The sequence below is a fragment of the Malania oleifera genome, chromosome 3 (genome assembly GCF_029873635.1).
Source record: "Malania oleifera isolate guangnan ecotype guangnan chromosome 3, ASM2987363v1, whole genome shotgun sequence".
NCBI classification, from domain to species: domain Eukaryota; kingdom Viridiplantae; phylum Streptophyta; class Magnoliopsida; order Santalales; family Ximeniaceae; genus Malania; species Malania oleifera.
The window spans coordinates 95,770,753-95,797,980 of NC_080419.1; the positions used below are offsets into that span (position 1 = coordinate 95,770,753).

General features: G+C 37.2%; 1 protein-coding gene across 3 annotated transcripts; it reads right to left on the minus strand.

Annotated features, from left to right (window-relative positions):
- On the minus strand, window positions 1-27,154 carry LOC131151924 (gluconokinase). 3 transcript variants are annotated; one of them, XM_058103428.1, is made up of 6 exons: window positions 26,990-27,122; window positions 19,238-19,275; window positions 18,714-18,800; window positions 18,459-18,501; window positions 818-897; window positions 1-704 (listed from the first exon to the last, which is right to left on the minus strand). In XM_058103428.1, exons 3-6 carry the CDS (start codon window positions 18,730-18,732, stop codon window positions 301-303), a joined length of 546 nt encoding a protein of 181 aa, XP_057959411.1. In that variant the 5' UTR covers window positions 18,733-18,800; window positions 19,238-19,275; window positions 26,990-27,122; the 3' UTR covers window positions 1-300. The 3 variants fall into 3 exon arrangements, with proteins under 3 accessions (XP_057959411.1, XP_057959410.1, XP_057959412.1); XM_058103427.1 differs by lacking the exon at window positions 19,238-19,275 and having other exon boundaries at window positions 26,990-27,154; XM_058103429.1 differs by lacking the exons at window positions 19,238-19,275; window positions 26,990-27,122 and having other exon boundaries at window positions 1-708.
- Between the last annotated feature and the right edge of the window lie 74 nt (window positions 27,155-27,228).

Sequence of the window (27,228 nt, forward strand, 5' to 3'; positions counted from 1 at the left end):
TTTAGACAAATTGTATTATAAAATTATATTAAATTTATTCTCAAGCAGCATAAAGTTAAATGCAAATCCTGAAGTCCCAAAGGCTTCCTAAGAAAATACAAGTTGATCAACGACTGGCTTTATAACAACATCAGTCCCATTACTACTCAAAGTGACAATGCAATATATCAAATCTTGTCCTGCCTCCATGCGGCAAGAGGAGTCTAAGTGAATTATTTCTAGGACTTGTTTTTGTATCAAACACAGCAACAGCCTTCAAGAATTTGCCGCCGAACACCACCTTTTCTAGGGGTTTCTTCATCAGAAAACTGAAGCTTGTATGGTGCTCACAATTTCTTGAGGACTTAAGGTACCATCAACCCGAAGTATGCCTTCGGAATCATCAAGCTGAAGCAAGTCTATCTGAGATTGCAAGAGTGCAGCTGGCATGAAATGCAGCCCTTCAGCTGCTCTCTTTTCAAGTCGAGCAGCAAGAACCTTGGCTGGAACATCCAACAAAACAAACTTGACCAAGCTAGTATACTTTCCAAGTTCATAATTAGGGTCAGCAGATCGAAGAATTTCTCGGTATTTCTTCTGGAGGGCAGAACATCCAAGAATCACAACTTTCCCACTGAGTAACTTCTCACGTAATGCATCCCGCAGTGTTTCAAGCCAAGGAATCCGGTCTTCATCCAACAAAGGAATCCCCTTCCCCATCTTCTCTGTCTTATTGTACAAAAAATCATTTCTAGTGAGACTAAATAAACATTAATTCTTTTCAACTGAAATAAAAAAACTACACACACAGCCTTCATATCTAAATTTATATATATACCTTTATTTGATTTAGGATGAAAGTCATCAGCATCGAGAAAACTAGAATTAGTGGCTCTGGCTAGCAACTCACCTATTGTTCTGTTTGAGTCGCAGATTAATTCCATGAGTATGAGCAGAAATTATGGTGCTGATACCCAAAGGATCATTAAAAAAGAAAAAGAAAAAGAGAAAAATGTGTTTGATACAGACCAAAATTAAAGTAAATTTCTACAGATATATGCTAAATTATTGACATGAAATTCAAATTCATGCATACGAGTCAACTGTATTCTCAACAATGATGTAACATGTAATAAATTTAGTTTGTTCAAGAATGAAAAAAGTAAAGGGACAGAAGAAAAGGTTAATCAGTAAAACTAAGGTGCTTATATGGGGAAAAAAATCTGTGATATTGCTTTCCCAAACATGCATTGGTGCCAACAAGAATTGAAACCTCATACTATAAAAATTTATGGAAATTTTGGACTTTTAAGTGGCCTAATCTAAGAAAAATTCAGGGTATGTTTGGTATCATTGTTGTTTTCTGTTTTCTGTTTTTATTTTCATATAATAGAGAAACAAATTATGAAAATATGGTTCTTTATTTGTTAATTTTCTTTTTCTATGGTCAGTTTTCAGCTGTTCACAAAAAAATTGAAAACTGGATGTTATAATTTCAGTTGTTTCAACAACCAGTCACGACAATATTAAAATATCCAGAATTAACTTCTTTTTAACTTAATCATTCACTTTATACATACTTTTTAAATTCAAATTAAAATGAAATTATCATATTAGTTTAAAATATAATCAAATTAAACATGTCCATAAAATTTCAAAAAATAACAATAATAATAACCATTTACAAAATTTTTCTACTATTTTTCAATTGTCGTGTACAATAAGATTATTCTTGTAAAGTGAATTATGAAACATAATGATTAAGTAATTATAAAGATTTTTATTTTTATTATAGTATTTCTAATTTGTATTATTTTTGTATTTCTATGATTTTAATCATATTTTTCAACTGTTATTTGATTCAAGGACAAAAATTTACATTTGTTTAATCAAGTTTCTAATTTGTTTTAGTTTTATAAATATTAACCAAGCAAGTTGCTAGTTTTCGAAGTATTTGTTTCTGGTTTATCGTTACAATTTCTAGTTTTTAATTTTCATTTCTAGTTTTGTTTTCATAATTTTTTATAGTGATACCAAACAGCCCCTAATAAGCATTGACATGATCTCCCAACAACTAGTTTCCAAAGAAGAGAAATCCAAACCTATTGGCCATCCTATAAACGATCAATTCCTCATCTGACTACTCTAATGATAAGAAAAGAACTAAATAAAAAGACTTCCTACCTATGTATCGCTATAAATGTAATACATCTAAACATCAGCATGTACACATCCATACATGCATGTGTTTGTATGTGTCTGATGTCACAGGGTGGTAGATATCCAAGGCCACAAGGAACCACCCTTACCTTTATCTACCTAAAGTGTGATGGAGTTACGCCCATGTGGCAACAGAAGACAAAACTACTCCAAGACCTATCCAAACATACTCATCCTTGTCAATTTAAACACTCCAATATTTAACCTAGTGGTCAAGTTCCAAGGCACAACAGCCCTTGTTCCAACTCAAATTGTCATAGAGGAACCATAATTCAAACAATAAGGGAATTGAATTCGCATATTCCCATCACTAAGGGTAACTCTCATCCCATAGCACAATCCTCATAAAAAGGCACTTGCCACGCACCACCCACTAGCCAAAGTTAAGAGAAGTCGCACCATGCACTAATTGAGTTAGACATACAAACAGTCAACATCCCTTGATAATCCAATCAGCTATAAGACGACACCACCCAAAAGCATACCCAAGGGCCAATGTAAGTGTAAGTCTCAACCTCTGGGCCAAGAGTAACACATGACTCCATTCTCCAATGAATAACCTATAGGACTCCAAATCCCAAATGGAAGCCCAAGACACCACTCGAAGATGTCAAGAGCACGCCCTTGTTCACTTAGTACCCAAGAGGATACTGAGGGAGGTAGGCCGCTCCCCTGGTGTTCCCTATAAAAGTAAAGTCTTCATCGCATTTTCGTTCACGTATGAGTACCCAACCGTGGATTTAATGATCATACATTACAATCCAAGAAAACCACCATGATTACTATATGGATCCAGCACAACGTTACAAAGACATCTAGTATGTGCCATATGACATCTCCATAATCGAATTCATGATAACAGGAACACTGTAACCATCCAAGGTTGTCCAATAAGCCATTTGACATGTGTCACGGATACAAGAATGTAGCACTGTGACATCTTCCCCCACTCCATCTTATCAACATCCTCATTGATTAGAACACACATTCGTCTTCTGTAGAAGCTTCCACAAGACCCAAGTAAAAGCTCTTAGAACAACCAAGTTCCTATAACCCATCTCCTCATGGCACACCAATTCATCTCCATTACTAGCAGTAAATCTGAACCCAATCCTCTTTTAGAGACCCTTGTGGAACACATTCTTGAACACAATAAAATCACCATGTCCAAGAATATTGCTCCTACTCATTGGCCATCAACAATCCTATTAACATAAGTTCCCAAAGGTAAAACTCAATCCTCTTAGAACTCAACCTTACTAATCCTTAATAAGGATTTGTATGTCATACTTGTCCTTCAAAGTCCAAACTCCAGCTTCAAATTGAGGAAGATTCATCATCTATTTTACCAAAGCAAAATCCTTCCCCAATGTCAACCTCAACTCTTGAAATCAACCAAAACCCAAATCAGTTCAACTTCAACCTATGGAGCTTAATACCCAAAATTCCATTCTAGTTGTCATTTGACTTCTCAATGTGTTTCTATTACAGTGATTTGAAACCATCACCTAGAGGTTAACAAAACTTCATTTTGCGGTAAAGAAGTCCATTATGAACCCCTCATTCTTCCAAGATTGTACTGATTCATTGTTTTCTTGTCCACATTTTCTCCCCTATAGATAAGGTTCCCACCCCTAATACACCATCAAGGCTCAATTCCAACATTATACTTAAAAGGTAGCTCCACATCTCGAAGACTTTTCAAATATAACAATTTTACAGATCTAAGGTTGTCACCCTAAGTACAACATCAAAGATCAATTACAACATTCCACTCTAAAGATGAGTCACAGCCCTAAAGTCTCAAAATCTCGTTTCCAACATTCAACTCCAAGGATGAGTCTACACCCTAGAGTCTTTGAAAATAAGACCAATCTTGTAATCAAGGGCTCCACATCCCTAACTTCTCAAATCATACCCTATATTCTTGTGAATCGCCCAATTCAAATGTCAACCATTCGGTCTACATAGCCAAATAATCATAGAAACAACCTCTCTAAATGTAGAGACAAGAATTTTATGGTAAGCCTTCCACAAACCACTAATAGTGTGGTGTACCTTATGCAAGAGGTTTTGCATTTTTATTTGCCTTAAAAGATCCACAAAAATGAAGCATTTATACATGCAAATCAATTCTTTAGAAATCGTTGAAGTTAAAGAACATTGTGCTTTGGATGAAATTTATTGCAGAACTTTCCTAGGCGAGATTAGAGACGGCTCATTTGGTTCGCAGAGTAACTATTACTTGGAATAAGATGGAATACAGTGAAAATTTTAGAAATTTAGGTAACGGTTATTCCTTGCATATCAGCTAAGTATCTTTACAATTTAGAAACCAATTGCTTGCATATAGTTGGGTTGTGAGCTCTTTTGGGGCACTGAATTTTGTACACGACTGGTCTTAATTTAGGATTTTATACTCGAGTGCATACACGTGTCATGTGTGCCTGTGCAGTATCAACCCCCTCCTCATGTCCAAGTCCAAACCAAACTGCACAAAAGAACATGGTACTTAGAGACCAAGACTTGTTTTATAAGCATGTTATGAAACTATGTTAACCAATTATCCTAGAAGTTTAAGATGTTAGGTGCAGATATCCAACTAGACAAATCCATTGCAATTCTTACTCTTTATTGATTTAGGATTAACCAACAACTAGAAAAAAGGGTAAACTCAACCACACAAGAATCCAGTGAGAAATAGAGAAATAATTGAAACTCTAGCATTAAATTGTTTTGAGTGGAAGTGCCTGCTCTGAACTACTAAGTCAAATATATTTTAGTCTCTATACTTTTAATTAGTACAATTAAAACTCATGTTTATTAATTTTCTGCAACTAAAGTTGCATCGGTAACAATTTAACAGTGCTTATGAATTTGCTAATATATATATATTGAAATTATTGTATGCTAAATGTACACCAGTTTAAAACATAAATACTAGCCTAAATTTTCCTATCCCTTGGGAATCCCTAACCAGACAATAAACAAGTGAGTGTGCTTCCTCACTAGCCATTTCAAACTGCAACCACTAACCACACTAATGTCTCATTTCCATTTTACATATATTTCACAATTGTTGATGGAATCCCACCACAACGAACCATCAAACTAGTTGCTGGTGAGATATTTGAGCTCCCCTTTGCTATCAATGAGAAGCCATAATCACTTCACAGCTAAAACTTCTTGTTTTATTTATTCATTTATGTATTTATTTTCCTAAGACAGTCAAATCTTGGTATAATTCATTATGTTCATTGCTTTACAATATTGCGGCATAAATAGCCACTATACATAAATGGAATGCTAAACTTTAGGACTAAAATCTGTCAGCCATTAGAGCATATCTCTAATCTAGGAAACATATTTACAAACAATCTATATACGAAAGTATACCAACTTGCAAAGTCAAAACTTCTAGAATCTTCAACACTCCCCCTCAAGTTGGTGCGTAGATGTCGCTCATTCCCACTTTGTTGAGATCATCATGAAATGCTCGACTTGATACAGCCTTGGTGAGTAGATCAGCAAGTTGTTCTTGAGACGAGACATGAGGTGTTTCAATGATCCTTGCTTCTAGTTTCTCCTTGATGAAATGCCAATCAACTTCCACATGTTTGGTTCAATTGTGTTGAATTGGGTTGTGGGCAATATCACAAGCTGCCTTATTATCACAATATAGCTTTATTGGGCTGTCACGCTTAATATTCAGATCTTCTAATAAATTACGGATCCATAATAATTTACATACTGCCTTAGCCATTCCTCTAAACTCAAATTCAGCACTAGATAGAGCAACTACAGCTTGCTTCTTGCTTCACCAAGTGACCAGATTTCCTCCTACAAACATGAAATATCCTATTGTAGACCACCTATCTTTGATTGATCCAACCCAATCTACATCAGTGTATCCTTTGACATCCAAATTAGTCCCCTTTTTAAACATAATCCCTTCCCCTGGAGATGACTTCAAGTAACGCAAAATGTGGGTAACTGCATTCATATGTTCTTCGCTTAGAGAATGCATGAATTGGCTTACGACACTTAGTGCATATGCCAAGTCAGGCCGAGTATGTGCAAGAGACATCAGTCTCAGAACTAATCTTTGATACCTCTCCGTGTTTGTCGGAACTTGATCCAGATATATGTCTAGCTTCAAATTTTCTTCCATAGGAGTGCTAACTGGACTACATGTTGTCATATCAGTATCACTTAGTAAATCTAAGGGATATTTTCGCTGAGATAGAAAGATACCTTCCTTTGATCTTGACACTTCAATACCAAGGAAGTATTTCAATGGACCAAGGTCCTTCATCTCAAATTCTCGGGCTATGTTGTTCTGCAATGTGCTCCTCTCTTCTGAATCATTTCCTGTTTCTATATCATCAGCATACACAATGAGACAAGTAATCATTCCTTTATTATGCTTCACAAACAAAGTATGATATGAGTTACTCTGCTTGTATCCAAAAGCTTTCATTGACTTTGTAAACCTTCCAAACCATGCTCTTGGAGATTGCTTAAGACAGTACAGGGCCTTTTTTAATCTGCAAACATGTTTTCCATCTTTTGACTGCATATTACATCCGAGGGCAACTCCATGTATACTTCTTCTTGAAGGTCTCCATGCAAAAAGGCATTCTTCACATCAAACTGGTGCAATGGCCAGTCAAGATTCACCGCTAAGGATATAAGAATAAGGACAGTATTGATTTTTGCTACCGGTGCGAATGTCATAATGTAGTCAATTCCATAAGCTTGAGTGTACCGCTTGGCGACTAGTCTAGCTTTGAATCGTTCAATGGTTCCATCTGCTTTGTATTTGATTGTGAAAACCCACCTACATCCAACAGGTTTCTTTCCTTCAGGCAGCTCAACAATTTCCCAAGTTTAGTTCTTTTGAAGTGACTTCATTTCCTCATTCATAGCTTCCTTCCACCTAGGATCTCCCAGAGCTTCCTGAATGTTAGTAGGAATAGATACAGCAGATAATTGGTTCGCAAATGACTCACTTTCCTTTGATAGTCTATGGTAGGATACATAGTTACTCATGGAATACTTAGGAGTGGAACTAAGAACAGGTTCATAGTTAACTCTAGGTATACCTCTAGTGGCTCGATTAGGTAGTACTTTTGGAAGGAACTGAGATTCAGAATGTACTTGGGTTGTTGAAGATTCTAGAAGTTTTGACTTTGCAAGTTGGTATACTTCCGCATATAGATTAATTGTAAATATGTTTCCTAGATTAGAGGTATGCTCTAATGGCTAACAAATTTTAGTCCTAAACTTTAGCATTCCACTTATGTATAGTGGCTATTTATGCCCGCAATATTGTAAAGCAATGAACATAATGAATTATACCAAGATTTGACTTGGTATCAGAGCCTCCCGAAAACCTCCATCCAAACTACCACGAACAACTACTGCACGTTATTCCAACAAGGAGGTGTAGGCACGCCATCGCCACCGAATCGAACCACCTGCAACTCCAAATTGAACCACCTGCAGCTCCGAATCGAACCACCTGCATCTCTCTCTCTCTCTCTCTGTAAACTGTAATCACCTTGAACAACCATTGCAGCAAACAACTACCACCATATGGCTCCCGAATCCTCTACTCTCGAACATCAACCCCAGTAATCCATATCCAATCCGAAAATTTTGGCTTTCATCCTGGAGTTGTCCTCACCGAAGTTAACTATGATGTATGGTCCCAAATATTAGAGATGCAAATTGCAGAACGTGAAAAGCTCGAATATATTATGGGTAAAACTAATCCACTAAAGGAAACTGATGCTACCTATGCAAAGTAGTATGCAGAGAATCAAAAGGTCAAGGGTTGGTTGCTAACCTCCATGTCGCTGGAGATAATGAAGCGTTATCTACGACTGCGTACCGCAAGGGAAATTTGGAGTGCTCTTGCCAAAGCATTCTATGATGGATCGAATGAGACACAACTCTTTGCACTAAATCAGCATGCCGTCACCACCAAACAAGCTAGTTGACCTCTGTCAACTTATTATGATGAGCTTGTCGAAATTTTCCAAGAATTGGATTATCGTGATAAAGTTATCATGAAGGATCCCGATGATATTGTCACCTATAAGAAATCCGTTGCACGGTTGAGAGCGCACATCTTTCTTAGTGGCCTAGATGCAGAATTCAAACAGATTAGAGGTGAGGTTCTTCGAAAGGACCCCTCGATGGACCTCAATGACACCTATGCCTATGTCCGTCGAGATGCTGTACGCCGAGCTACCTTAAATGTTGAACCCGATAATCCAGAGTCTTCCGCTCTAATGGCTCGACGTGCTAAGCCCCAGCCTCAACAATCCGCTCAAAATATTGATTCTGACCAAGCACGATCTCATAAGGGGAATTATGAGATAGGTGCTGCCAAACCTGAACGTTTTTGCACTCACTATGGTGCGACAGGCCATACAAAGGCACAGTGTTATGACTTAATCGACTATCCAGAGTGGTGGGATCCAACAAAGGCACCACGCAAGCGCAATTCGAAACCAAACCACCAAGCCTCTGTTGCCGTGACCAAACCTTCCAATGATGTTGCAGAAGCTTCCTCATTGATTGCTACTTCAGGTAACATTGGTAAGGTTTTCCATACTTCTGCATCAGGTAGTAGTAGTAGTACATGGATAATTGATTCCGATGCTACGAATCACATGACCTTTGATAGTCAGCATATTCAGTCTATGAAACAGTCCACAACACATATAGTCTCTACCGCCAATGGCAATCCCTCACTTGTAATTGGAGAATGTTCAAGGTTCCCAGCAACTAATAGTTTTATACAACTAGCAATGCCAGCTCAACAATTTATGTATGCCTCAATGAGTTTCACTAACATTGTTAGTATTAATTGGATGATGAACATAAATGCATGAAAGAAGTGAATACAACTTCTTAACTGTATTAATTAAAAGTAAAGGGGCAAAAATAAGTCTCACTTAAAATTGGAGGGAGTAACTAATGATTTCACTCAATTATTTTTACTGCTTTACTTTTGGAAGGGTACTTATTTGATACTGATATTCAATCAGTACTCTCTAATGTCTACAAATGATAACACAATGCACAACAAAATGCTTCCACTGGATGAGATGCCTATGGTCTGATTTTGTTCATGAAGTTTGAACTGTGTTTAATTGCGATCTAAGGACAGAAGACTTCTCTAGCAGCGGGGGACATTGCAAGAAGAATTTTTTTCACAAACATGGTCTCAACCACCAAAATTATATTCATGTTGTTTCTCGGAATTGAGGCCATTTAACATATGTAACTGTTAAATCACCACACCATCTAAAAGCTTAATCTGTTGGATTGTGGGACAACAATGTATATCAAGCCTTCACACTCCCCCTCACATGCAGCCAGATTGCGTGTGGAGATATAACAAACAATGAATAACACCTATATTGGGAACATGATACTTTTTTAACAAACTTTCATTAAACATAGGCAACAAGACTAGAACCCAGGACCTCCTAGCAACCAAGGTCTTAAATTTTATTTCAACTAAAATTTCAAAGATCTAAAAGTATAGGAATTTCAATTTCGATGTCAATTTTGATTTCAATTTGAAAAAAAAAAAAAATGGAAATTAGTAGTAACTCATAAAATTATTTTATGAAACTTAAGAAATGGTTAATAGACATAATAATGTAAATTTTAGGACTAATAGATTACAAATTAAATACATCTATGTTTAGTATGACGTGCAATAATTGTAATTTATATGTGTATTAAACATATTTGTGATATAATTGCTGGAGATGTTTCAAATTCCAGCAGTTTTTGGTTCTTTATTTTGCGGATTAATGGCAGCAGTTTTTTTTTCTTGGTGTTAATTTTCAGCTGTTTTTTTTTTTTTTTTTTTTGTTTAATGTTTTCCAACAGCTAGATATTAGTGGTGGTATTTGAACGGTCAAATACCACTACTCTGCTGCAATAACTGGCTGGAAGTTACTCCTCTATGCAGCCTATAAAAAAGCTATCTCCAACCCTTTATAAAACACAACAAAAGAAACATATCTCTTTTCCTTCTTACAGACCTTTTCTCTCCATCATCCAGTAGTAGTCTTTAGTAAATATCTTGTTATTATTTTCTTTTCTATCATTTTATTCTTGTTTCTTTTCCTTCCTCTACGTTGGGTAACCGTATACTATAGCTCCTAAAGCTCTGGAGCTTGTGAGTGCAGACGAACTCAAGCCTAGCTTAGTAGTCCTGGAGACCATGCTTGCTGTGACTATTTGCACCAAAAGCTTTTCTTCGTAAGCGTGAATAAGGATAGTGGTCCTACCATGCCTCAGCTTCTCTTTTTGTAATTGTCTTAGTAATTTAAGTTATTATTTTTATTACATCTTAATTCTTACAATCTTAAAACCAAAATGGCTGTCTTCAATCCTACACCGGAGAAACTACTAGCTGATCTCACCTGTGTGGAATTTTTTATGGAACCAATTACAAGCATTGGAAAGAAAAAATTTATTTTGCCTTGAAAATGCTGTTATTGGTTTATGTTCTAGAAACTCCCCGACCTCAGCCAAGAGGAAATAATAACCACATCATATTAAAGTGGGAGGAAGATAACAAGAGGTCCAAGAACTACATTCTCAATAATTTAGAGAATGAGTTTTATGCTGTTTATTGTAAGTATGACACTGCCAAGAAAATATGGGAAATTTTCAACAAGAACTACATCACAAAAGACACTGAAACCAAGAAATTTGCTGCAAGCAAATTCCTGCGCTATGAGATGACAGATGAAAAAATAGTAGATCTCCAAATTCAAGAATTTCAAAAATTTTTGCACAATATGTTGGCAAAGGGAATAGAAGTAAATGATGTATTTCAGATAGCTTCTCTAATTAATAAGTTGCCACCATCCTAGAAGGAGACTAAGGGAACTTTGATGCACAAGAAGAAGGAAATGAACTTAGAACAACTTATTGTCTACCTGAGGATAGAAGAAGCGAATAGAAAAATGGCGGTTCAGAATAATGAAGTAATGGGAAAGGCAAACTTGGTGGAAGATGGCCAGGCGAAATCTAGGGGGAACTTCAAAACTAGGAAACAAGCTAAGGGGAGCTACAGCAACAGAAGGTTCGACACTAGAGGAAACAACCAAACCAATAATCAACTGCACAACCAAATCAACAACCGAGGTGACGATCAGAATGGCAACTATTTTGACAATTGACTGAGATACAACTCCTCCAACATAAAAGAGGCATGAGGTAATTGTTATGTTTGTGGTAAACCTGGACATCATGCACCTCACTGTAGGTTTCGCCAGAGGTGTGGTAATAATAGGAGTAGTAGTAGAAGATAAGGTGATCGCTGTTGTGGTATCTGAGGTGAATCTTGTGGAAAATCCACTTGACTGGGTAATGGATACCGGTGCCACTAAATATAACGGTGCTAGGAAAGGATATTATGAACCTTAAGCTCACCTCTGGAAAAACCTTAAGATTGACTAACGTACATCATGTACCAAATATTAGAAGAAACTTGATTTTTGGATTCATCCTCAATAAGGTAGGTATCAAACTGGTTTTTGAGTCAGACAAATTGATCTTGATTCATAACACTGTCTTCCTGGGTAAGGGTTACTGTAATAATGGACTGTTTGTGTTGATTATTATTAATAGTATAAATAAAAATGTTTGTTCTTCTGCTTATTTACTTGATTCTTTAGATCTTTGGCATGATATTAGGACATATAAACTTTGCTTCTGTTAAAAGAATGAGGAATATAGGTCTAATAGCAATCTTAGCTTAACTCTAACAAAGAAAAATCTGAAATTTGTGCAGAAGCTAAAATTATTGGAAGACCTTTTAACTCTGTGACAACTAGAAGTATAAAATTATTAGAACTCATCCATAGTAATTTAGGAGTTTTTAAAAATCAGATGAGTAGAGGTGGTAAAAAATATTGACTTCTCAAGATATAGAATAGTTTATTTATTAAAATCAAAAGATGAAACTAAAGATGTTTTTATTAAGTTTAAAAGAGAAGTGGAAAATCAAAAAATAGGAAAATTAAAAGATTAAAAACTGGTCGAGGAGGAGGATACGAATCAAGATTTTTAAGTGAATTTAGTGAACAAAGTGGAATACATGTAGTAACAGCTCCTTATAAACCTTAATAGAATGGCATAGCTGAAAGAAAAATTAGAACATTGAAAGATATCATGAATGTAATATTGTAATGTTAGTAAGTTCAGGCCTGCCTTCTAATATGTGGGGAGAAGCTATTCTATCTACTAATCATATACCCAATAGAATACCACCTAAGAAAAGTGATAAAACACCTTATGAATTAACCTAATCTAAAATATTTGAAAGTGTGGGGGTGCTTAGCTAAAGTAGGTTTGCAAGAAGTAAAGAAAAGAAAAATTGGTCCTAAAACTAATAACAATGTATTTATAGAATATGCTTAAAATAGTGCTGCATATAGATTTATAATTATTAGATCTAATAATAATGTGTTACAACCAAACACAATAATAGAAGCGAAAGATGCAGAATTTTTTGAAAATATTTTTCCTTTAAAACATAAAGAAGAAATAATAGATAAAACATCTTGTGGAAAAGAAATTGTTGACAACAATGAAAAAAATCCTGAACCTAGGAAAAGTAAAAATGTAGAAAGGAAACAACTTTTGAATCTAACTAGGTGACAAATTTTCTAGTTGAAGATGATCCACTTACATATCAACAAGCCATACTTCACTAGATACTATGCTTTGATAAGAGCAATTGAAGATGAATTAGAATCTTTAAAAATAAATAACACATGGGATTTTGTAGATTTACCACGTAGACATAAAACAATAAGGTGTAAATGGGTATTCAAAAATAAGTTGAGACCAAATGATAGTATTGATAAGTTTAAAGCTAGAATGCTAGATTAGTAGCCAAAAGGTATAACCAAAAAGAAGGAGAAGATGTTTTTGATACTTATCGCTAGTTACAAAGGTCACAACTATTAGAGTTTTAATAGCCTAAGTTCTATATACAACCTATATATACACCAAATGGATGTAAAGACTGCAATCTTGAATGGTGATCTAGAAGAAGAAATTTATAAGGAACAACTTAGAAGGTTATCAAGTAGATGGTGCTAAGCATAAAATTTGAAAATTAGTTAGATCTTTGTATAGACTTAAACAAGCACCTTTACAATGGCATGAAAAGTTCCATAACATTCTTATAAGTGATGGATATAAAAATTAATGAATCGGATAAATGTTTGTACAACAAATTTGATGGTAATAGTGGTGTAATAATATGTTTATATATTGATGATATGTTAATATTTGGCACCAGTATAGAAATCGTCAACTCAACCAAATTATTTCTTGCCTCAAAATTTGAAATGAAAGGGGAAGCAGACGTATTTCTAGGTATAAAAGTTATATGTGAGCACAATGGGTATTTGTTTATCCCAGTCACATTATGCGGAAAAAATTTTGAAAAATTTTGGTCACATATTGACTGCACACTTGTTAAAACTCCTTATGATGCTAGTTTTCAATTAAAGAAAAATAAAGGCAATCATGTTGCTAAGATTTAGTATGCTGAAATGGAGGGCTCTTTAATGCATTTAATGAATTATAAATGCCCAAATATTGCATTTGCAGTATGTAGACTTAGTAGATACAATCATAATCCTGGGCATGACCACTGAGATAAGCACTAAAAAGGGTGTTGAAATATTCTAGGGGTACTATAAATTATGGACTATTTTACTGTGGATTCCCTGCAGTTTTTGAAGAATTTTCTAATGCTAATTGGATATCAGACACAACTGATATCAAGTCTACGAGTAGCTATGTTTTTACTTAAGCCGGTGCTGCTATTTCTAGGAAATCCCATAAATAGACATGCATAGCAAAGTCCACTATGGAGGCAGAGTTTGTAGCTCTGGAGAAAACAACTAATGAGGCTGATTGGTTAAGGAATATGTTCGCAGATATTTCTTTGTGGATTAAACCGATACCACCTCTGTCGATAATTGTGATTGCCAAGCAACAATAGCTCGAGCAAATAATAAGACCTATAGTGGCAATAGTAGGCATTTATGCCTAAGACATAAGATAGAGAATTAATCTCACTTGGAGTGATCACTTTGAGTTATGTGGGATAAGAGAGAAATTTAGAAAATCCTCTAAAACAAGGGACTAGCTAGAAAGCTAGTAGAAGAAACATCGAGGGGGATGGGTCTTAAGCCCTTAACATAAACTACTAATGATGGCAACCCAACCTATATGATTGGAGATCCCATGACTTAGGTTCAATGGGTAATAACAAGCCATTGAGTAGTTTGTTGAGCACTATTTTTTTCCGTTTTGCTCATCCCTATGGAGTTGGAATAGTGCAACTACAACGTTTATGAGGATGAGTTTATCTCTTAATGAATCCATAGCCTTTGTTAGGTGGTGTGTTTAGTTGTAGTTACATACTTAATGGATTCACCTATATGAGTGTAGAAATGGGGCTGCTTCCTATGAAAGTTTAGTGGGCTAAAACTTTCTAGAGCATTTATGGAAATCCAGGTATGGTGCATGGCCTATTCATACCAACCCGCAAGAGCCTTGTATTTAGAAATGTCATGTGAGTTGTGTGTTTATGGAGTTACACTAAAAGAGGTTGGTTCAAGATTATAAAATCCAACAAGTTCTAGTAGCTCGTAGCACACATTCTCCAAGTGCAATTCAAACTGAAAGGTATTGTCACCTTTGGCGTGACTTTTCATGGTTACCCAACCATTGTTTTTTTTTTTTTTTTTCCTTTGTTTTGTTTTGTTTCATAGTTTGAAACATGTGGGGGATTGTTTGATAGGTTTCAAATTCCATCATTTTTTCGTTCATTATTTTGTGGATTAATGACAGCAGTTTTTTTTTTTTCTTGGTGTTAATTTTCAGCTGTGTTTTTTTGTTTAATGTCTTCCAACAGTTAGATATTAATGGTGGTATTTGAACAGCCAAACGCCATTAATCTGCTTCAATAACCAGCTGGAAGTTACTTCTCTATGCAGCCTAAAAAAAGGCTATCTCCAGCCCTTTCCAAAACACGACCAAAGAAACATATCGCTTTTCTTTCTTGCATACTTTTTCTCTCCATCATCCAGTGGTAGTCTCTAGTAGAGATATCTTGTTATTATTTTCTTCCTATCATCTTATTTTTGTTTTTTTTTTCCTTTCTCTACATTGATTAACTGTATACTATAGCTCCTAAAACTCTGGAGTTTGTGAGTGCACACAAACCCAAGCCTAGCTAGGTAATCCTAGAGACCGTGTGCGCTGTGACTATTTGCACCAAGAGACTTTCTCCGTAGACGTGAAATCGGTTTCAAGGACAGTGGTCCTACCACACCTCAGCGTTTCTTTTTGTAATTGTCTCGCTAATTTAATTTAAGTTATTATTTATATTACATCTTAATTCTTACAATAATATATGTATTAAATATATTCGGTTCTATAAATAAAATTCATAAATCAATTAAAAATTATTTATTACACAGTTAAAATGGTTAGATAAAATGTTGTAAGATTAATTTTTCATACAATTTCAAAATCCCTTCTAATAATCTTTTGTTTCAATAAAAAATAAGATAAACAACGAGAGAAATTTCACTCTGCACCTAAATCTCACATTTTGAACTCCAATAAAATTTCATTTTGCAATTAAAATTTCAACAAGTTTCACTAAAATTTTGAGATTTCGACATATTTCAGATGATTCGACAAAATTCTGACGAAATTTATGTAAGATTTTGATTTCAAGAGTGATAGAAAGCGTAAATTTCCACAATTTCATAGAAATTTGAGACCATGCTGGTAACCATGGCTCAAGTTAAGATCACCACTTCACCAAAAAGCTTTAGTTGTTTGGTTGTGGGCCAACAATGTACATCAAGCCTTCATAGTAATATTGCACATCAATTGTTTCTTAACTCAGTCCATTGAGGCTGGACATTTGTAAGAACTCCCATCATTGAAAGTATATCTATTGGCTTAGTAACTATCAATGATGCTTTTAACTGAAGTCATCTGAGGAGAAGCAAATTGGCTTTAATAGTATATTTGGACAAAGACTCTGCTGGGGTATCTCAAAGGTTTATTGAAGCATGATCTGGGTTTGAACAGTAGAATTGACGCTTAAAGATGATTGTCTACAGTATTAAAAGTTGCTAGTTTTCTCCGTTCATCAAAGAAGACTGATGTTTCATGGTAATAATTCATGATGGGCTTGAATGGAGGAGAGACTTAGCACAAAAGGAGTTAATATGTTAGTAAAGATGGGGAGACTGTTATATGTTGGTCCTACTAATAGAGTTTAGGAAAAGGAAATTACTCATTCCAAAATTACATATTTAACCCTACATGGAAAATCACTAATGTTGTTCTGCTGGCTATTTTTGGTTGTGGGCGTGCAGTGTGCCACACCAAAATGCTTCCTCACTTGATATATTTTTAGTGGGTGTAAGATTAGGTACTTCGAATATGATGGAATTTGAGTGTATAATCTTGTCCTCTTGAGTGGAGTTATACAGACGATGGTGCCGCTATTATAGCAAATAATTGGATACAACAATATTTGAGGCAATGTCATTTCATGGAGTCCTATAATGATCCCCTAGCACCATGCATTAATCAATCTTTAGCTTCCATTCAAAAAAAAGAAAAAAAAATTATTTCATTTTCATGGATTTCCCATAATGCAGCCTGACAAAAGATGGTCCCTAGCCAGTCATTTGCTCTCCAACATCATCCCAACTGCTGCAAAATTTTACAGCAGCAACAATCCATATTTTAAAGAGTTCATACTAAATTTTTCTTCTTCCTTGCTTAGTAAACTTATTTGTCTAGAAAAAAATTAATATAAAAATGAATTATTTGATCACCCTACTCTCAGACAAGAGCTAGCATGTAACATGCTGGCAGTAGGACTCTAGTGTGTCTGCCAGCCATGGTTATCAAAATCCCGATCCGGATAATGCGATTCTAGGATCCTACGATCCATACTTGCCTAATTAATCCGGATCTTAAGTAGAATCTTAATAAAGTGGAATCCCAGTAGGATCTTATATAGATCATTAGAATCTTAGGATCTCAATCCTACTTGCAATCCAACCAATCCTACTTTTGTAAAGGGATATGGATCTTTCCTATTCAGGATTTTAAAGAAAAAGGCCCAACATATATTTTTATTGGCCCAAACAATTTACTTTTGCATAGACACAAATTTTGGTCTAGTTGGCTCAAATGCATCAAAATTAGGGCAACATAATGAGCATGTTCTAGGATTTGTTCAATCAAGTCAAGAGAGCAGCTGAGCATCTCTTGAAAGCTCTAGGGAGTTTCAGTCAGGCTGGGAACTTAAAGTTGCAGGCCTATAGCAGTTATGTGTTATCTTTGTAGTTCTTTCTACTTTCTTCCTCTCTCTTTTTTTTTTTTCTCTTATTATTGACAAACCAGAGACCTATCTTTTATCCCAAAGCAGAGAGTATATAACATTCTTTTTCCTCTTCTTTTCTTTGCCGCTAAGAAAAACTTCTTCCTCTTCCTCCTTTTTTTCCTTTTTCTCTTTCTTCTTCTTATGGTCTCATGACAAAACCACAGAAATGGAGAAATTTATATCAGTACATTGAATTAAGATTAGCAATTTCTTCTTCCTTCTTCTCTTCATTCTTTTTTCTTTTCTTTTTAATTATAATTATTAAATAAATAAGCTAGCAACAGTCTGCCCTTTGCAGAACACTTTGCAGTTAAGGCTATTTAGAATATTTTTGTAGGTTCAAAATTGTTGAAGGAAAAACCTGCTAGGTGCTAGCTAGCAAGCTAGCTACATTCCTGAAATTTGTTTTAATTTCTTGAACTTACTACCAAGTTTTAAGGATTATTTTATTGAGAGTTGTCACAAATTGTCAAATATATAAAATTTAATTTATTTTACATTATAAGTAGAATCTCAAGATCCATGATCCGATCCTACAATCCTATCCTGTGGACCCTCCCAACAATCCTATGTAGGATCCCAATTCTAACAACCTTCCTGCCAGCATGTATATATTTACTATGTTTGGTGCTCTCTTTGAGATTATTGTGTATTTTCCATAATAAAGTTTACTAAAAGAAGAAGGCAGAGAAGAAGAATGTGATGATCATGATGATGACAATGATCAATGAACTTAATGCAAAGCGTAGAATTTGGATAAGGTGGAACTTACGATTTCCCAGAGCCACTAACGCCCATAAGCACAACAGAAATTCCTGCACAAAAACAAAAAAGCGAATAAAAAGAAACAAAACAATATGAAATCAATAAAAAAAATCCAGTGAGTAAAGTATATGAGAACAGGAAAATTTAAAAAATAAAACAAGAAAAGGAATGTGAAAAACATGCACTTGGTTATATCAAACATATGAAGTTAATATCATGGATGAAACTTCACTGATAGAATAAATGTAGTGGGAAAATTAACCTTTGTTATTAGAAGCCATATCTGGAAAAAAATTTTCTGAAGCTTCAGTTGATGTGAACTAGCAAACTCCAACAGTCAATCCTTCCTCTATACACCAAAAAAACTAATAATAAGATATGTCTGCAATGCGCAGCCATGATTGATATCATAAACAACTCTTATTCAACAAGAATAAATATCTTCTTCAGAACTCTGTATATATGATGCTTTCAGATAAGTCTTTAGGCAATGTATGAAAAAGAACAACAAATTCACCCTACTCCCAAACATAGGGTGAGGGTCATGTTTAATTGGATAGAAGGTGCTGGGATGAAATCACGATTCTGGCCTCAATTTCTTCCATCATTCGGCTATGCAAAATAAGTTCAGAAGCACAATTTCTTCATGATTGATAATTTTCTCAATTAAAGGAATAGGCATTCTACCACCTCCCCATCTGAATGAGGATTCCATTACCATGTTGTTTTTTATAATGAAAAACATATATTTCAAAATCCCAATTAAGGGATCTATGAAACACAAACCTCATTTCCCTTCCTCCTTCCTCCTCTCTCTCCATTACCTGCATCAGCATCATTGTATGCTTCATCATAACTTTCAAAAACTTTGGCAGAATTGCAGACAGCAGTAGTATGTCATTGCAGATCTTCATTCTCCCTTCCTCACAATGAATGATTTCCAAAATTTTCAGAGATTTTCATCTATTAAGGCATTCAATCCAAATGGTAGCTCTCCCAACAATTTAAACAATCTAAGAGAGTGTTTACTTGATCTAAATGGCCTCTGAATCGGTTAACTAAATAAGTGAACTGTTCAAACATCGCAGCATTTAGTGGCAGCTATTAATTTTCCTAAAATTGGTCTGATAAATCAGCCATATTCCCATGTCTTCAGTACGAGGGAATACACACATGCATACACACACATGTAGGCAGGAGTAATGACAACATGATGATCCATGACTTGGAAATTGAAATATTGTTAAAATTAAAATAATACTTTTTATCTTTGGCTAACAAGAAATTTATAATTCTTATTTATAATATTTAACATACAACAAAAAATATTATATGAAAAATTTTTATTTATGCAATTACCTCTTAATTGTACCAAATAGTTTTTTCTCGGGTTAATATTGAAAAATAACACATATAGTAGTGCTACACTTACCATCCAAACATCATACAAATACTTACCTACTACTTTATAAAAGCAATGGGTAAGTATAAGTGTGATATTTATGATAATCCATATTAAGATATCAGACAGCTAACAATTAAAATAGTTTATTCTTCGAATTCAGTGACTGTTTCAAGTTAAGATGCAAAACTAGTTCATAGAATCAGACTTCAACTCAGTGTCTTGCATTTAACACCTTATTTTACCAAACCCTCCTTACACAAACTATTTAACACTCTACGCAAGGGCTGGTCAAGCCTTTTATTCTATTTCATTGGCCGGGGTAGTGTTGGTCCAACCTAAATCTCATTTTTCCCACCGGTAATCAAAAACCCTGTCAGAGTAGGCATTGCTGTAAAACTTACTTTTTCATTATGAATAGTATTGAAGTATACAGAGTATTTATACAGGGAGAAGAATAAGAGAGATTGTTACACAGTTGAGGAAAAAGACAAGAAAGAGGAGAGGTTCCCCTACGGCTACAAAGGGGAATATAAGTTTGTTACAGGGATGTGCAAATATTGTTATGCGCAGTGCTGATACGCCCCCTCGAGTCCAATGGTGTATCACGAACATTGAGGCTCGATCATAATCGGAAAAATGTGTCAAATACCAGGGGCTTGGTGAAGATATCGGCAAGTTGATCCTTGGAGCTGAGAAAGGAAATTTTCTGAGATTGAGCTGCGACACGGTCACGGACAAAGTGAAAATCGATGTCCATGTGTTTTGTCCGGGAGTGGAAAATTGGGTTGGCTGAAAGGTAGGTGGCTCCAATGTTATCACACCATAAAGTGGGGGGGTGGGCGAGAGGAATCTGAAGTTCACAAAGAACTTTTTGTAGCCAGATCGTTTCAACAGCAGCAACGGCAATGGAGTTGTATTCAGCCTCTGTGCTTGAACGAGCAACGGTTTCTGCTTATTGGAGCTCCAAGAGATCAAGTGTCTGCCAAGAAAAACACAATAACCGCCCATTGATTTTCTGTCATCAAGGCATCCTGCCCAATCGGCATCAGAGTAAGTGTGAATGGTTAAGGAGGATGTTGAGGAGAAGAAAATTCCATGATTAATAGTGCCCGGGAGATAGCGCAGAATTCTTTTTACAGCACTCCAGTGAGAAGCTTTGGGATTGTGCATAAATTGACAAACTTTGTTAACAAAGAAGCTAATGCCTGGCCGAGTGTGGGAAAGGTACTGAAGTGCACCAACACTGCTTCTGAAGAGTGTTGGATCGTCAAAGGGGGGTGAGTCAGAGGCGGACAATTTTAAGGAAGCGGGCATGGGTGAGGAGACAGATTTGGCAGTGGACATATGACTGCGATGGAGCAAGTCCTTGATGTATTTACTCTGAGTGAGCAGCACACCATCGTCTAGGTAGGAAACCTCCAAGCCGAGAAAGTAGGACAACCGGCCAAGGTCTTTGACAGGAAATGCTTGACTGAGGGCAGCAATTAGGGATTCTGTGGCAGTGTCATGTGACGAGGTGATAACAATGTCATCGACATACACGAGCAGGTAGATTTTGATAGTATCATTGGTGAGGAAGAATAGAGACGGGTCAGCTCTAGAGGCAATGAAACCAAAGGCGAGAAGCCGCGAACTCAGTTGAGCAAACCATGCCCTTGGGGACTGTTTAAGGCCATACAGAGCTTTGTTCAACTTGCATACGTAGTGTGGATGGACAGGTTCAATGAACCCTTGGGGTTGCTGCATGAAAGACAGTTTCGGTCAAATCACCGTGAAGGAAGGCATTTTGAATGTCAATTTGGCGCAGAGACCATCGCTGAGTAACGGCGAGCGAGAGGATCAATCGGATTGTGAGAGCTTTGACAACAGGGCTGAAGGTATCATGGTAGGCAATGCCCTCTTGCTGATGGAAACCTTTGGCGACCAGGCGAGCTTTCCGGCGGTGAATGGAGCTGTCGGAGTTGTTTTGTCCGATAAATCCATCTGCAACCAAGAATGTTAGAGGAAGGGTTGGGGGGAACTAAGGTCCAAGTATTGTTGTGAAGCAGAGCATTGTATTCCTCATCCATGGCGGAACACCATGCGGGAAACTTGGAAGCAGCGGAGAAGCTGAGGGGAGTGTCGAGAGATGTGGCTGCAGTGGTGAGACAGTGACGAGGAGGGTATGGGATTGTTCCATCGGTGAAGATACGTGGCCGAGAGGAAAAGGTGTGGGAGCGAGTGATGATAGGGGATCTGGGAGGAAGTAAGTCGTGCTAGGAAGGGCGCGTTGGGTGGGGGGAGGGGGAAACAAGGATGGGAGATGTTGGAGAGAAAGGGGAGAACACGCGCCGGGGGGGGGGGGGGGGTGGGGGAGGTGAGTGGGCCGGGTCAGGAGAGGGAAGGAGGGAGGGACTTGGGCCAAGAATTGAGGGAGGGAAGAAAGGTAGATGTGCAGTAGGTGAAGTGGCAAGGGCAGGAGTGGGCTGGGCCGAGATATGGGCTAGGGGAAAAGAGGATTCATTGAATAGGACATCTCTGGAAATATAAAGCCTATTTGAGGAGAGGTCCAGGCATCTATAGCCTTTGTGGGATGGGCTGTAGCCCAAAAAAAGGCAAGGTTTGGAACGAAAATGCATTTTTTGATTGTTATAGGCCCGAAGGTTGGGCCAGCATTCACATCCAAAAACTTTGAGAAATTTGTAGTTTGGGTCTTTGTTATAGACAAGGGAGTAAGGGTATTTGTTGTTTAGGGTAGGGGAGGGAAGATGGTTTATTAGATAAACGGCAGTGTCGAAAGCATCTGCCCAAAATTTGTATGGTAGTTTTGCATGCGCCAATAAGGCCAGGCCTGTTTCAACAATATGTCTGTGTTTGCGCTCCACATGACCATTTTGTTGATGGGTGTGTGGGCATGAGAACTAGTGTGTGATGCCAAGGGAGTGACATAGGGGGGTAAGGGATTTAAATTCGCCACCACAGGCAGTCTGAATAGAGATTAATTTGGAGCCAAATAATCTTTCAACATAAGGAACAAAGGTGGAGAAAACATGAACAACATCAGATTTATTTTTAATAGGAAATAACCAACAAAAACGGGTGCATTGGTCTACAATGGATAGGTAAAATCTGAAGCCAATCCTAGATAGACAAGGGGCGGGACCCCAAACATCCGCACAGATGAGTTGAAGGGGTTTGGAGGCCTGATACTGATTGGGAGAGAAGGGATGCTGATGACTCTTGGCGAGAGGGCAGGCCGAGCAAAAGGAGGACGAGTTTGAGCGACTGGAGGGTAGGTGATGCTGATGAAGAATGCGAGACACCAGACGAAGGGAGGGGTGACCAAGGTGATGATGCCACTGAGCAGGGGAGGTCCGTTCGCCGACATGGGTGGAGGGAGAAGACGAGATTGCTGACGAAGGTGGAAACACATAGAGGCCATCAATATTGGGACCGGTGAGGAGGATCTTCCCGGTCAGTTTGTCCTTCACAGAGAAGAAAGAAGAGTGAAATTCAAAATAGCAGTTGTTATCAGAACAAAACTTACAAACAGAGACAAGATTTTTTGTAATGGACGAAACATGAAGTAAGTTGTTTAAGGTGAAGGAGGAAGAGGAGGTTAGGAAGTTAGAGTCACCGATGTGTTGAATGGGGAGAGCATTGCCATCGCCTACGCGAACCTGATCACCGTCGGTATAGGGATGGGAGGACAGATTAAGATTGTCAAGGGAGTTTGTGATGTGGTGGGTTGCTGCAAAGTCAGGATACCAAGAGGTGTCAGGGAGGGAAGGGGATGGTGTGACGATGTTTGTGAAGTTGGCTGAGAAGGATGGAGGGGCTTCATATTGGTAGGAATGGTTAAAACGATGGCGACATTGAAGTGCAACATGGCCTGTTTTGCCGCAGACTTGACAGGTTGGACGAGTGGATGGGGAGGGAGAGAAGGAGAATGGTGGGGAAAATGGGTAACTGTTGCTGCGGCCTCCTTTGTTGGAGGAGAAGGGACGACCTCTGGCGTTGCCATTTCTCCCAGATCTGCCACCTCTTGAAAGGCTTCAACCACGGTGGTCAAGTCCACTGGATGTTGTTACATTTACTGAAGGTTCATAAGCGATCATGGATCTAGATGAGTGAGCAAGCCGGCCCTCATAAACAAGCAGAAGTTGAAAGAGTTCGTGAGAGGAGATTGGTGTAGATCTCGTGGTGATTGAGGTGACAAACGATTCATAGGTTGAACCAAGTCCAATGAGCAAATATGTAACAAAGTCTTGGTCCGGAAGGGGATTGCCAGTTGAGGCAAGGATGTCAGCCAGTGCCCGAACTTTTGAGAAATAATCTGTGATGGAGAGCTCTCCTCGAGTCAAGTTAGCAAGTTGGAAACGCACTTGAAACTGTTGAGCTTGGGATTTTGAGGTGAAGAGAGAGACGAGGGAACTCCACAGTTCATGTGCGGTGGTTGAAGAAAGAACATGGCGCAGGATAGGTTTAGTGATTGAAGAGAATAGGATGCTGAGGACAGATTGATCGGTTTGCATCCAAGCTGAGTATTAGGGGTTGACAATGAGTTGATCAGGAAGAAGTTGTGGAGGAGCTTGGAGGCTGCCATCGACATATTGATAAAGATCTTGGCCACGGAGATAGGCACTGCTCTGGACCCTCCAGAGAGGGAAATTGTCGGTAGTGAGTTTACTGGTGACAATATGGGAGACGGATGATGTAGGGGTAGCAGAAGGAGCAGCAGAGAGAGGGGTAGCAGGTGGAGAAGCAGCAGCTGTGGCATCGGCTATTTTGATGACTGCTGTTCGCTAGCTCTGATACCATGTCAGAGTAGGCATTGCTGTAAAACTTACTTTTTCATTATGAATAGTATTAAAGTATACAGTGTATTTATACAGGGAGAAGAATCAGAAAGACTGTTACACAGTTGAGGAAAAAGACAAGAAAAGGGAGAGTTTCCCCTACGGTTACAAAGGGGAATATAAGTTTGTTACAGGGATGTGCAAATATTGTTATGCGCAGTGCTGATAAACCCTCCCCTTTGTCTAGTTGGTCCTGCGAATTCATCTGTTTTCAGCTAATGAGCCCAGTTCCTCTGATTCGATGTTCCACTAGAGGATTATAGTACAACAGATTGATTTCGCAACAGATAAAGGAATAGTTTCTCTAAGGGCTTCATGTGCTATGCCCATCCGAACTGATCAGTGATGGTAAAAAGACCCCCATGAGAGATGGTGATGGTCCATGGTTCCGTAAACCCCATTCGATCCTTCCCAAGATGATCAATAATGAGGGTTGCCAAAAAGTTTGAGCTTCTCTTTGGATTCTTGCACTAGCAAGCTATTGTAAGTAAAATAAAATTAATTTTTTTTTACCAATACAATGATAAAATTGATTATTTTTAGAAATACAATGATATAAAATATATAATATGATACAATGATAAAAGAAAAAGAGCAAAAGGAAACTGGAGTTATTGAGTTTTACAATTATTTTTTTTGTGCATAAGAACATATTGTAAATCGAGTGTCGATCTAATTTTCTTCCTGTCTTGATTTTATGCTTAACCGAACATTAGAATCAAAATTCCATTCCACGAACCAAATGAGTTGTGAAAGCCAAATTCGGTAAATCGGGATGTCCAACAGGCAAAATGTGTTCACCACATATCCTAGTCTATCATTCCATGATTTCCTTGATATGCTAGACATGCAAATGATTGAGGTTTAGACTAGGCTTTCTTTTACCTTAATTTAAAGTAAGTGAAGAAAGGAGCATAACACAATTTTCATTTTCTTTATGAACCAACTTATTTTACAAGAAATTTGCTCATGATTCATTCTCAACACTTAACGAGAATACCTAAAGTGAAAAATTACACAGATGCACTACATGATTGCCAAAAAAAAAAAAAACACAGGAAAATGAAAACTTGTAACCATGTAAAAGATTCAAGTTGGAAGGACAAGAATTTCTTGTCAATCAAATGGGGCATTCTAGGAAAAATGGTAAAAATAAAACACCAAGAAGAAGCATATACACGATATTAAGTCACCAGATAATCCTGCTATTGGGAGCATAAATATGAACCTTACATTTGGATTTGTGAGGACGTAGTATAAAATTATCTTAAGCTTCTTCCAAATACAGGCAAATCAAATCTACCCAAAATATGACCTCGCAAACACAACCTTAATTTATAGATAAATAAATAAATAAATAAATATATATATATATATATATATGTTGAGTCATTTCCTTCTATGTGGAGGAAAGTCCAAGTGAGCTTTATTAAAAGCCCAAAGCCTAACCCTTTAGTGTGATAACCTAAAGGAAGTTATAAAAAGAGAGGGGAGAAGGAAGGAGCCATCACTTCTCAAAAAAAAGAGACAAAAACATGATTTTTCTCATGCTGCCCAGATTTCATTAAGACTTCAATCCCACTTCGTCTGTGGTCTGATCGAACTGAAATTTGGAGGAGAGGTTCACAATTCAAGGAGCTACAATCTGAATAGTGGAAATCGGATTTTGAGCTTGGGAGTTGGGATTTTTGCCCGTAAACAGTAATCGCGATTTTGGTATATTCTCTCCGATTCTCTTTATATTTACCAAGATTGATAATATCTTGATGAGATATATTGTAACCTTTAATTGTGATTAGAGAAGACTTGGTATACCCATTATTTGGTTGATAATAGAAGTTTCAACTGGATTAGGTCCCGGGTTTTTCTTCCTCACACTAAAAAATTGCTTGTGTTCTTGAGACTTGGTGTGATTGATTATTTTTCTTATTATTTTCAACACCTATAAAAGTAGAGACACACTATATTTGCTTGCATATAGGGAGAAGAATTATTCCGCTGTGGTTGTTTGTTATATCTCTCCCAACAATATATATATAACAACCAATTGCAAAACCGAAGAGCAAACGAAACCAACGAGAATTGAAGCAGCGTTTTTTGCAAACATAAATAAATCATTAACGGCTCACAATGCGCCATTTTTGCTTCAGCAAAGTAATTTGCTGACAAGGGTGAGTTCCCATTTCAACCTTCGCAGACATCCACAGAAGCATTTCTAATTCTAATTAATCAAGAGTAAACCAAATTATCTGAAATAGCGAAGTGAAATCATAGGGTTTGGATGTGGCAGCATACCTTTACTTGATTGGCCTACAGCTCAACAGCATCTCGATTCTTCGTCTTCGTCTCTCGTGGTTGGAGATTATAACATAGAAGGAAGAAGCGCAATCTGAAGAAGTTAGGCGCGGCCTTCTGCACTGTCCACAAGAAAGTATTGGGCGGTCGTGAACCTCTCTGACCAATCCCAGTTTGCCACGTCATTAGCGCTATATCCTTGACGAGCGTTCAGCTTCACGTGCGTTTTCTCCACTTGT